We start from the raw sequence: 12390 nt of genomic DNA, 5'->3' as shown, positions 1-12390 counted from the left end.
AAGATCTTTGCGTATGTTTTTACATGTATCAATTTAAAAGTGCCTAGAAGGTCTGCATTCCTACCCCATATTTTATGGATGAAATGATGGCTCAGAATGTTTGAGTAAGCTTTTCAAGATTTCAAAGGTAGTGCCTGTTTAAGCCAGGATTTGAGTTTTCAGGACTTTTGGAATCTGAGGGCAGTGTTTTTCCTTCAGTATATCCCAATGTCTTAGAAGCCAAGGGAAGAAGGAATTTAAGACAAAACAAATAAGATGACACTTTCAACAAGATTGCATGGTTTAGGGAGAGAGTTGAGCAAGTCCACCCGATTTGATGGTGGGGAAGCAGGAGTCGTAGCTGGACTTTAAGGATCAGTTGTGCAATAAGAATGAGGAGGTAGGTAAGTGGAAGAATTCTGCTTAGAAACTGACATTGTGTTCCCTTGTACTTTGTTATATTTATGCTCTGTTTAATAAAAATGGGAATCTTTCTATAAAGAAATGAAATCTATGAACAGAATTAAGGTAGATGTTATCTACCTATTTGTACAATGACTATAGTTCGAGCCACACAATTTCACTTCATTGTTCCGTAATTATTACAAGTATGCTAGCAACAGCCTTCAATTACATTGTAAATTCCATCAGGACAAATTTTAATATACCATTATTATAAGTTTTTCTTAACAGCTTTTGCTGATTTGTGCGAATGCAAAGTAGAGTTCACCATTCGAAAGTGCAGTGTGAGTTCCAGAAGAGATAGGATTGGCTTCCCATTCTTCGTTTACCATGTATTGTCTTGGAAATTGTCCTGGCATAGAGTAAACATTCAACGATATTGGCATGATAACATGCCTGTTAAATAAATGAAGAGCTATTCCTGGTATAAAGTGAAAATCAGAATCTTTTTCGTCACGCCAAAGAATGAACCTGGAAGAAGAAGAAAATGCATTAAAATTTCTAGTTGCTTAAAGGGACCCACAGATTTATTAATTAAAATATATATAGTCCAACATATACATTCACTCATGTTAGAAGACATTTAATATAACATCTCTAGTGTTTTTCATTTTTCAAGTGACTACATATCTATTAATTGGCTAGGAAGGCCCTGGATAAACTTTTTCTAATAAAAGGAAATTTATTCACATAGAAATTATATACAGTGTAAGCATTATAATGCTTACATGGACATAAAAATCCCTATTGCCTGTTGAGAACAACCAAATTTTGTAAAATTTTGATTAAAAAATTGTCTAAGTTTTCAAGATTGTAAATTTTAGAAAAGTTTTTCTGAGAAATACACATAAATATTTATAGTTTCAGTGAAGGCTCTGAATTAACAGCAGGGAAGGTTAAGGCAGAAAGTCTATACTTATGGTATTTAAAACACAGAGACTTTATTTCTCTGGTGACCTGTAAGTGCATTTCTGTTATAATACGGGAAGAAAATCATCACTGTTCTGTTTTTGTGAATAGTCAAGCTGAGTCACACCAAGAAGTGAGTCAGGGGAAAGCACGGAGTTTGGCCCAGGGCTCCTGCTTTTGGTTCTAGTCACTGAGCCTTTTCAAAAGCTTCTTTTAAGAGAGAAGACTTTTACATCAGACAGCTGGAGACCAGTCCCTCCTTGGCTGTCAGGTTGTGAGCCGTGTGTTTTCCTGCCTGAATTGTTGACCCCATTTACAGCAGAAGCATCATAAGCGATGTGCCCTTCTCTAGAACTTCGGTGGGGAAAACATGGGGGTCTGGCAGGGAGACAGCCCCCACGGTCGCCTTTCAAAGACATAAACAGACTTTTCAAGGGTACAGGGAGCTAGGATAAGGATTTTCTTTTTACATTTTGCTATGCTTATAATAAAAGACTGTATATACACATGCATACACACATATGCATATATTTCTTCCTTTAAATAAAATGCAAATACCTAATCTTCTGTGTTAATGCAGGTGTGAGTCAAAAACTTCTTAAGTGTACAATAGAAATTAAATTTAGGCTGAATAGGTGATCTGAGCTATAATTACAAAAAGTAGCTCATCACCAACTGACCCCCCACAGAATTTTTTCACTTGCTCATTCATACCTGGTAGGTGTGTCCAAACTTTTGGAGTCTCTTGAGCCACACTGGAAAAAAAGAGTTGTCTTAGGCCAAATATCGAATACACAAGCACTAATGGAAACAAAAAAAAATCTCATAATGTTTTAAATAAATTTACGGTTTTGTGTTGGGCCGCATTCACAACCATCCTGGGCCACATGTGGCCCGCGGGCCATGGGTTGGACACTCCTGCAAGGTGCCTTTGTGGGAGCACCGGGCCTCCGCACCTGCCCTTGGAGGTGAAGCGCCTGGTGTTCTATCCTGAGGAGCATAGGGCAGTGGGCACGTCTCCCACTGCAGAGTAAATGCCCGATGCACATTCTGTCAGAAAGATCACTTGTGATTTGCAGGGAGTCATGATAAGGTGGCCCTCACCTCCTCCAGGTAGGGAGACAGGGATGCTACAGAGGAGAGGGAAGAGACTGAGGAGGGCTGGGGTGCTGGGGACGGATTTAGGTGACTGGCCAGTGTTGTTCCGCTTAACGGCTGCTGTGTCTCTTCTTCCTCTTCCTCGCTCTCTGTGACTGCTCCTCCCCTTCTTCCTCCTCCTCCAGCATTTGGACTTCTGAAGAATTTATCACCTGCTTGACATTATGCTAAAAAACCTCTTTACATTTTTATTGTTTCATCTGCCTGATGTTTTTCCTCAGCATTTTTTCTTCCCATAGTTGGGGCCGGATTCTAGATTTGGCCTGTGGCATTTGCTGATCAAGGTTGAAACTGGCAGTTAGTAAATATAATGATAATGTCAGGGCCAGCACATTGGTATCAACATGGCCACGTGGGCATTGCACATGCTGCCTCATATCCTACTCTCCTGCGTACTCTTAGCCAGCGGAATGATTTAATTGACCATGCTTTGCTCTAGAGAGCATAACAAGTGAGCTGACCAATTTGTTCTTGAGTACCTATGTAGTCATTAGTGTGAAATACATGAGAATTTTTGCTGTCATGGTTACTAATCTGCACTTATATGTCTTCTTGTAAACAAACCTTCAATGATAAAGAGTTTCTTTTTTTATTCTACTTTTATTTATTTGTTTTTATATTTAATTATTTTTCAACTACAGTATTCTTTCTTTTACTCCCATCCCAACCCCCTGTACCCCCTATCTCCCTCCCATTTCTACCCCCCTTAGTTGTTGTTCATATGTCCTTTATACTAGTTCCTGTAAATCCTTCCCCTTTTTCCCCTGAAATTCCCTCCCCTTGCCCCTCTGGTCACTGTCAGCCTGTTCTCTACTTCAATGTCTTTGGTTATATTTTGCTTGCTTGTTTGTTTTGTTGTTTATCTTCCTGTTAAAGGTGAGATCATATGGTATTTGTCTTTCAACACCTGGCTTATTTCACTCACATTATGTTTTGCATTTCCATCCATGCTGTTGCAAAGGGTAGGAGCTACTTCTTTCTCTCTGCTGCATAGAATTCCATTGTGTATATGTACCATAATTTTTTGATCCATTCATTTACTGACGGGCACCTAGGTTGCTTCCAGCTCTTGGCTATTGTAAATTGTGCTGCTATGAACATTGTGGTGCATAGGTTCTTTTGGGTTGGTGTTTTAGGGTTCTTAGGATATAATCCCAGCAGTGGAACTGCTGGGTCAAAAGGCAGGTCCATTTTTAGTTTTCTTAGAAAATTCCATACTGTTTTCCATAATGGTTGTACCAGTCTGCAATCCCATCAACAGTGAACTAGGGACCCTTTTTCCCCACAACCTCTTCAACATTTGTTGTTTGTTGCTTTGTTTATGACAGCCATTCTGACTGATGTAAAGTAGTATCTCATTGTGGTTTTAATTTGCATCTTGAGCATTGACTTACACCATACACCAAAATAAATTCAAGGTGGATAAAAGACTTAAATATAAGCCGTGAAACCATTAAAGCCCTAGAGGAGAGCATTGGCAAGAAAATCTCAAATATTTCATCACACAGCAACTTTTTTACTGATATGTCCTCTAGAGCAAGGGACATAAAGGAAAGAATAAACAAATGGGATCTCATCAAAATAAAAAGCTTCTGCATGACTAAAGAAAACAGTATTAAAATAAAAAGACAACCAACTGTATGAAAAAACATAATTGCCAATGATACCTCAGACAAGGATTTAATCTCCAAAATATACAAAGAACTCACACGACTCCACTCTAAGAAGACAACTAACCCAATTAAAAAATGGGCAAAGGACTTGAAGAGACAATTCTCTAAGGAGGACATACAGAGGATCCAGAGACACATGAAAAGATGCTCAGTATTGCTAGCTATCAGAGAGATGCAAATGATAAAGAGTTTCAATTTCCATGTTAGGTAGTAATCCTCAAGTTAACATAGATCTAATGTGATGTGTCACTAGGAATTTAAGTCTAGAATTTTTCCACATTCTTTGGCCTCTCATTTCCCCCATTTCTAGAAAAGGTATACAGTTCCTCACTGAAGAACTAAAAAAATTTGGTCGAAAAATATTCCTACATGAGTTACATTTAGCAAGAAAAAATACATGCAGCAGTTAGTGGATAGGCTTCAGTTACATAATGTATTTTAATAAGATTCTAAGTAATAGTTTTTAGAAGTCAAAGAAGATTATATACTTGAATGTTATACATTTATTGCTTGGGATAATATGTGTGATATATGAAAAACTACTTTGGAAATGGCTTGCTTTAAACAAAGGAGATGGAGATGTTTTAAAATATAGAACAAATAAGCTTATTTGTGAAATAACATTTTAAAACATTGAAGAATGCTTATTCAATGTTTTCTACCGAGACCTCATACAATATTTTTTAATATCTGTTGGATTTAAACTCTGGACACATATCAAGCCTATATTCATTGGAAAACCTAGGATTTTGCTACTGACTGTATCCTCTAGCTTTTTGGGAAAGAATACATTAAATAGATTTAAAATTAGAAGTAACTTTATTCATCAGAAATAACAAAAGCAATGTTCCACAGTATGGACTTTGCCCTTTAGTTCAATCTAACCAGGTGAAAACTACTAGATTTATAGATACATGCTTTTTCCAATGTAACTGAACACTTTTATTCACTAATAGATGTGACTTAACTACTGTGATTAAGTGGTTTCTATTTGTTTTTCATTGTTATCACATCAAGGACAAAGAAACAGAATCACAGCATTTTCAATTAAAAATCACTGAGATACAAAATGTGATTTGTTAAAGCTCAAAAATTATAATTAACTTATGCTATATTAGGTTATTTTCCCATTACTATTGGCATTCATAGAATATAATGATATTATAATCAATAGTATATAAGAACCCTTACCAGATTGAAAGTAACATCACAAGATTTCTAAATCATTGGGATCACTAAACATTAGAAAAAAATGAACATAGGACCCAGGACTTAAAAATTGCCTACTTCAAAATCACTACAGTGTCAACTTCTCATAGATTTTTTTTGTGTTTTGATTTTGTTGTTGTATCTAGCCTTTAAAGTGAAATACAGTTTTAAGTGTGCTGTCACTTGAAAATCAGTACTTTGTGCTATTACAGCATTATTGTGACAGTGCTAAGTGGACCCAGACCCCAACAGATACTTTTCTCGATGGCAGCTTTCCCAGGGTCACTGGATGTAGGTATTGTCTGTGCTGAACATGAGATAAAGATCAAGGTTTTTCTTTAATTCCTCCAAAGGCCTCATTGCTTTGCAGAATCAAGGCCTGGTGCTCTCAGAAATTAAGAGAAAAGAGTAGTATTTTCCCAATTGCCTGGATCTTATCTTTTGTTTTTCTAAATACTACTGCTGCTTTTGGAAAAAAAGCCTTTTGCATTTCCCTTAAGAAAAGAAGAAGCTGCCTCTTTGAAAGAAGAGTTGAGAGACAAATAACCTGACCGATTGCATTATTGTGGTGGCAGCATGGTCTCGAACCTCCAAAAAGTAATCAGTGAAGCCGTGCAGAACTCAGGGGAGGCCCGTGAGGGGGGCTCGGGGCAGAGAACATGTATCTTACTCAGTTCTCTTTTCTTATTAAAGCAGGTGTCTTTACTAAGCATCAGGCCTTGTGTTTCACTCAGCTCCTGTCTTTTGGGGGATTTTTAAAAAGAGGATAATAGTAAAATTGCAGGCCCATTGCATAATTGTAGGCCAAGTGGAGTGCTCAATTTCACATTAGAGCTTGTGCAATCTGGAGGGAAATTTGTTTAGTATTACTTGTGAGTTGGTGGATCAGATAAAAGTCAGTCAAGTGGAAGAGAGGAGTGTGTGAAGTGCACGCCCCCCACCCCCCACCGCCGTGCGGCAGGCAGGCGTTCCTCCAGTCGGTGAATAGATTTCACCAGCTCCTCTATGGCAGGTGAGAATTTCCTCATTATGGGGGATTTATTCCATTTCCTTTTACCATTTATTACTGAAGGCTAAGTGTTAGTGGAGGAAGTTTCAGAGATGACAGGGTAGAATTTTAAACAACAACAAATATACATTGGAAGCAGAAGAGAGGGAGGAGAAAGGTTTGTATTGTTTACAAAACCAGAGAACACACGAGAGACGTCCCCTGTAAAGCTGAGCCGTGCTGTCTAACTGTTAAAAGATTGGGGCAGAGTGTGTAAAATTCTGATTGTCTGTTTTTAGGATGTGTTTCCCCCTCTAAAAATTCAGACTGTCATTTTGTGCTGCTCTGTAGAGAGAAACGGAAGATTATGAAAAGGCCAGCATCACACTTCTTTGGTGTTTCTTTGTTTAATTGTTTAGATTCTATTACACCATGATAAAAGTGTGACCTTTGAAGAATTTGGATAGAGGACATGATTTAATGTGTTCAAGTTCAAAGAAGTAAAGATAAACATAAACATATTTAGTACATACACATCTATTAAATAACAGAAGGATAATATATTTATTATAAATATTTAAAAACTGTGCTTTCATACAATATACTCCATTTAGCCGATCACATTTCTTGCTTCGCATAATGCTCCCTTGATTTACAATGTAATATAAATGGAGATTTATATTATAACCTATCGAGGTTTCAAAGAACAGTCTCAAATAACAACTTTAGTGTTTATATTTCTTTTAGTAACTATTTTATTTCGAGTCGGTTCCATATTAAGCTTTTCCTTTTCTTTTGGAGAAAATGTAAATATTATACCTCTAAAATAAGCTTGTACCTAGCTTGATTTAAAGAAATCTCACTCTGACAAAAGTTCTTTTTTGGCAGACAAAATAGAAGGCAGCTTAATATGAACAGATAAAGATGAGGGACATGTATCTGAATTCCCACATTGTTCAATGAGCTGTTATGTTCACTTAAGATGATTCATCTTGTTTGACTCTGAAGAGGTTTAACCTTATCTGAATCACTGGCCCGAAGCTAATGAATCGTGTCTTCATGCTGTCTCTTCTTTTATTTTATTATAATGGAGCTCAAAATAAAATTTTGTATCAGAATAAGTAGGGAATAAAGTCAATCTTCTTCTGTGTGTAAGGACATGCCAGCCAGGCTTGTCATATGCAGGAGCAGCAGAGAGAGTGAACGAGGGGAAGAGAGAGAGAGGCAGCCTGCTCCCTGTCTTGGAGTGAGGGGTTCCCTGCAGAATTAGGATAGCAGGGAATGAGGGAAGGGATCTAACTCGTCTCTGTTCTTGTAATCGCTGTGGTGGATCGGAATCAACATCTCTTTTCTGAGTGAGGAGGTTGTAAAGTGCTTTACAGTATTTTGGGAACATGTCTGAAGAGTAGAAATGAATAACCACAGAGAGCATGAATGGAATACTAAAGAAGACATGTCACTTTGAACTTCGTATGAACATATCTACCCAATATTTACATTCAAGTTGAGATAGATGAACACTTATGTATTCAGATGCCATTTCAATGTAATACACCCTGATTTCAGGATGTTTAAAAATACTCTATCATGTTATTGATCTAATTATTTGAATATTGGGCAAAAGTGAAAGCCATTTTTGGCTCACCAAGGAAATATTCTGCGATTCAGCTTGTGAGCTTCAAACATGCATTGTGCAGATCTAGCTCAATGTGTCTGTTGCAGAACTCTCACCTGGTATGGTTTGAGGGGGTACCTATAGAGAAATAGTTTCACCCCCATTCTATCATCCATGACTCATTATTTTGTGTTACTGTTGTGCCTCTCAGGCATCCCCTTTAAATAATGAAAACTCTCTGGGGTGGATATGCCATGGGGAACAATAACAATTGAGTTAATCCTGGTGACAGATAGCTATTTTTTGCCACCAGAGTTGAGCACAAAATTAATTCACTTTATTTCTTTATGCATAAGGCCAATTCTATCTACCTTTTTTTTCACTTATATATTTTTTGTTGGTGGTGGTGGTAAGAGTCCAACTTCATTTGGTGGATAGAGAAACACTTTCTATATATGCTGGAAATATGTTTATGCACTTTATTGGACTTTTTCTTGGTGGAAAGGAAAAGAGGAAGTATGCATATATCCACAATAGGAAAGACTGCATTGTTGAAGGTGGGCAGAACAAATGCAAATGTATTGCATCCCTAGGAGAAATGTAAGGAACCTAAGTGGTTTCTCATTTGTGTGTATATTACCATTATTTATAACTTTCATTTAAAACAATATCAGAAGCTTTGAAGAATTGACTGGCATTCCATATAAGAAAAACAAAAATTAATCATGCCAGGAAAAAAAAAGACCCAAACATCAAAGATAAAAATATTACTTCTAGTTATCTTTGAACTTGCAGAACTTGTATTTAATCTTGTTCATAGTCAAAATTATAGGTGTGATGGTTCTTTTCAACACATGTTTCTTAAGTGTGTGTGAATGGCTGTTGTTCAGGGTTAGGTTTAGTCATTTAGGTTAGTGTGGTTGTCAATTTAGTAATATAGTATGGGTTTTGCCTCAAATATTTTTTTGCAATAATAAAGAAATATCTTATTGAACATCTACTTATTCTTGGCTAGCCCAATCTTTTACTGCTATCCCACAGTGATGGGAAGATGCTCTAGCAAGTAGCTAGAAAAATCTGTGTGTAAGAATTGGCTCAATATTATATGTACAGTATTTCACTACTTAACTTTCATGCCTAGGTTTTTAATGGAATTGCAGATCTCAGAGCAAATGTGTAGCTTTTCCCCATGCAGGTAAACATTAACATGATTTGAGATCTTCCACAAAACTCTAAGATATTTCTTTAAAAAGAACGTCATCCCAAGTTCTAATTTAGAAAAACAGCGTATTTATCAAGCACTTTCATTTTGAGGCTGAATGCGCACTTGCGCATAAACAAATGAGCAATTGGTTTCGGAACATAGTCTTGGCAGGGAAAGTGGAAAGAATACACTTCTAAAACAAATAGTAACAACAACAACAGATCCCTTCCTATGCTGTCATCTCAATTTTTTTTCTTGCAAAACTAAAGCTAAACACCATACACTCGAATGTTTCAAAGACCCTCAGGAGCTTGGAAGCCTTTACATACTTCCCCAGAAGAAGGCGGGCCCACTTCTGCGCTGTGGCCTCTTCTCCTATACATTTCTCTCATAGCTCCTTTCATGGCTCTTTGTTTGCCTCCTAATATACTCTGATTTCCTTAATGTAAAGATTTGATACTTTATTTATCATTTCAATCGGTAGCCCAGAGTCTGATACACAGCACAGTTTTACTAAGTAATAAGGAATAATGAAAAAATGCAGTGAATGTAACCACACCTTCACCAGCCACAATTTCCAACTTTTTCCAACTGCAGATCTTCAGCATGTTTCTTATACCTGTGATGCCCATTGCTCCCTCGAATTATTGCAATTGCAGTTGCCCTTGCTGTAGTACATCTGTCACCTCCTTCATCTATATGAAACCGAGTTTTCTTTATGGTTCTGTTCTCGTCCCTCTACTGCCATAGTATTTCTCAACTACAACCACTCACATTGTTATCTCTTTTCTCTGACCTCACATTTCACCGCACAGCTTATCGCCCCATAAAATGTGTTGAATCACTCTCTGTCATTCCCTTGTCTCAAACATTCTTTTGTATCTTAGTGAGCAGCGCTGTCTAATAGAAATTTCTGTGATGATAAAATATTCTGTAATCTGCATTGTCTGAAACAGTAGTCACTAGCAATGGGTGGCTATTCGGCACTTGAGATGTGGCTGATGCGACTGTGAACCTAAACTTTTATTTGCATCTTTTGAACTAATTGACATTTAAATTTAAATTGTCATGTGTAGCTACTTCCCAACCATACTGGGCAGTGCAGTTCCAGAACATGCAGCACAGGGCCGAGTAGATAGTGAGTGGCTAATAATAGTTAATAATCAAATTGTGTTCAAGATTTTGACAGGAAAAAGTGTTGCTCTGAGGGCATGCTTATCAAATACTGGGGAAGATTTAAAAAATCTAAATGGGAATAGGAAAAGGATTAAATTTATTGAAAGAAATAACAAATTGATTTGAGAGACAGGGAGGAGTTAAGTGCCATAGAAAATGCATATGAAACAGAAAGAGCTATAGCTACAGAAATCTAAACTAATACTGATATGAAAAATCCAGAGAAATAGCTATTAAATATATCACCTTGATTCTTTCTTCCTTAAACTCAGAATATGAATTAATTAAACAAAGAAGATTGAAGAACACAATAAACAAAATGCAATAGATTTCAGTCAACTACATTCCAATAGCAGAATTTTAGTGAAAGTATTATATTTATTATTAAATCTTCTGAATTGAGTATCCAACTATCATAACTGAGTTTTACTGTACTGACTAGTGCTTGAAATAGCTGGCCCACAGCTATTTGGTTAAAGATGCTTTTACAGATGCTTTTCGTGTTATATTTTTCTGAATATTGGGACTCTACAAATTATTTTTGAATTTAATTATGAGATGATTTCAATAGTTTCTTTGTCTTTTCTGTAAAATTAGAAGCCATAGAATAGAGAATTTCAGTTATTTTCATTTACTTACTAAATATTTATTGAATGTTGTCTGTGGGCCAGTGTACTAGGCTTTGGGAATAATTTGGTAAATGAGTCAGATGTATTCTTTACCCTTGTAGAACTTGAAGCTAAGCAGAAAAAAAGTGTGGTTGGGAAAAAGAAAGGTAAGAACCATAAAAAACACAAGGTGATGATTACATGTTAAACAGCGCGCTTCCAATTTCCAGCTCAGTTCCAAACATAAGCATTAGTTAGGAGCCCAGAAAGGCCACTGTGGGTGAGGACAGACTGAGAAGGCTTCGTGTAGGAAGCTGAGCTTCTGTTGCCCTGCTGAGTGCGGCTGGGAGTTGAGAAGTTGGGTAGGTAACAGGAGTATCAAAGACTTTGCAGATGAGAGAAACAGCACAAAAATGATCTATACCATGGAAATGAGCGATAAAGTAGGGTGGGAAGCAAGTTAACCAGAAGCCAGAGGAAGATGCGTTTAAAGAATGAAACATCAAACAGGTCATATGCTGACAGGTTAAAGAGATGAAAATTGAGAAAGAGCTCCTCAATTTAGTAAGTGGGGGTAGGGTCCCTAATTATTTTTGAATAGGAAATTCATTAGGGCAGTAAATGCAGAAACCATTTTTCAGGAAACAAGAAGAGGCTGCATAGGGTGTAAAAATGGGAATCCACGTATTTGAGATCAGCATTGCAAATAGTAGACTTCATAGAGGCCAAACGATTGGGTAGATTTGTATACTGAAGATAGAAAATAAAGAACCTTTGGTGCTTTTGAAATTGAATAGTTCACTGCTTCTTGTTGTGGTTGCTTTGAACTCAAACATCTCTTTTTCATTAAATCCTAGTGAGTCCATCCCAGCAGAAACCCTGAAAAAGGCCAAGGAGATTGGGTTCTCAGACAAGCAGATTTCCAAATGCCTCAGGCTGACTGAGGCTCAGACAAGGGAGCTGAGGTTAAAGAAAAACATCCACCCTTGGGTTAAACAGGTAAAGTAATTTTCCTTTCTTTTCTAGATTCCTCAAAGTGAAATGTAGGCACCAACTCATAGAGACATTGTCAATAAAAAGAGGGGTGGAATTTGAACGTGACTCTTCTTGTCCTATAGATGCCCATGATGTCACCAATTTTATTCAGCACAGGATTTATTTATGCTTAAAAGGGAAAGGATGAAGGGGTAACTGAGATGTAAAGGTGAGAGTGAACACATGATTTTCTTGGCTTAAATTGAAAACAAACAAACAAACAAACAAACAGCCCCCCCAAAAAAACCCAAAATGATATCTCCTCTGCTTTTTGACTGAGAGCAAAAATATCTGTAAAAAGAGAAATCCTTAATGTAATAGAAGAACTTGAAATACTCTAGTGTGGTGGATGAGGCTCTTGAAAAGAATAGTTA

General features: G+C 37.0%; 1 protein-coding gene across 1 annotated transcript in view; it reads left to right on the top strand.

The window, feature by feature from the left end:
* CPS1 (carbamoyl-phosphate synthase 1) overlaps window positions 1-12390 on the top strand; it is a 118782-nt gene that overhangs the window by 68917 nt on the left and 37475 nt on the right. Inside the window, exon 22 of the mRNA XM_037138622.2 lies at window positions 11839-11980. Coding sequence (XP_036994517.2) covers window positions 11839-11980 — 142 coding nt within the window. The remainder of the gene's footprint in view (window positions 1-11838; window positions 11981-12390) is intronic.

This window comes from Artibeus jamaicensis, unplaced genomic scaffold, assembly GCF_021234435.1.
Source record: "Artibeus jamaicensis isolate MK-2021 breed Jamaican fruit bat unplaced genomic scaffold, CSHL_Jam_final contig_1015, whole genome shotgun sequence".
Classification (NCBI taxonomy): Eukaryota; Metazoa; Chordata; class Mammalia; order Chiroptera; family Phyllostomidae; genus Artibeus; species Artibeus jamaicensis.
This window is presented reverse-complemented; position numbering and strand designations above follow the sequence as displayed.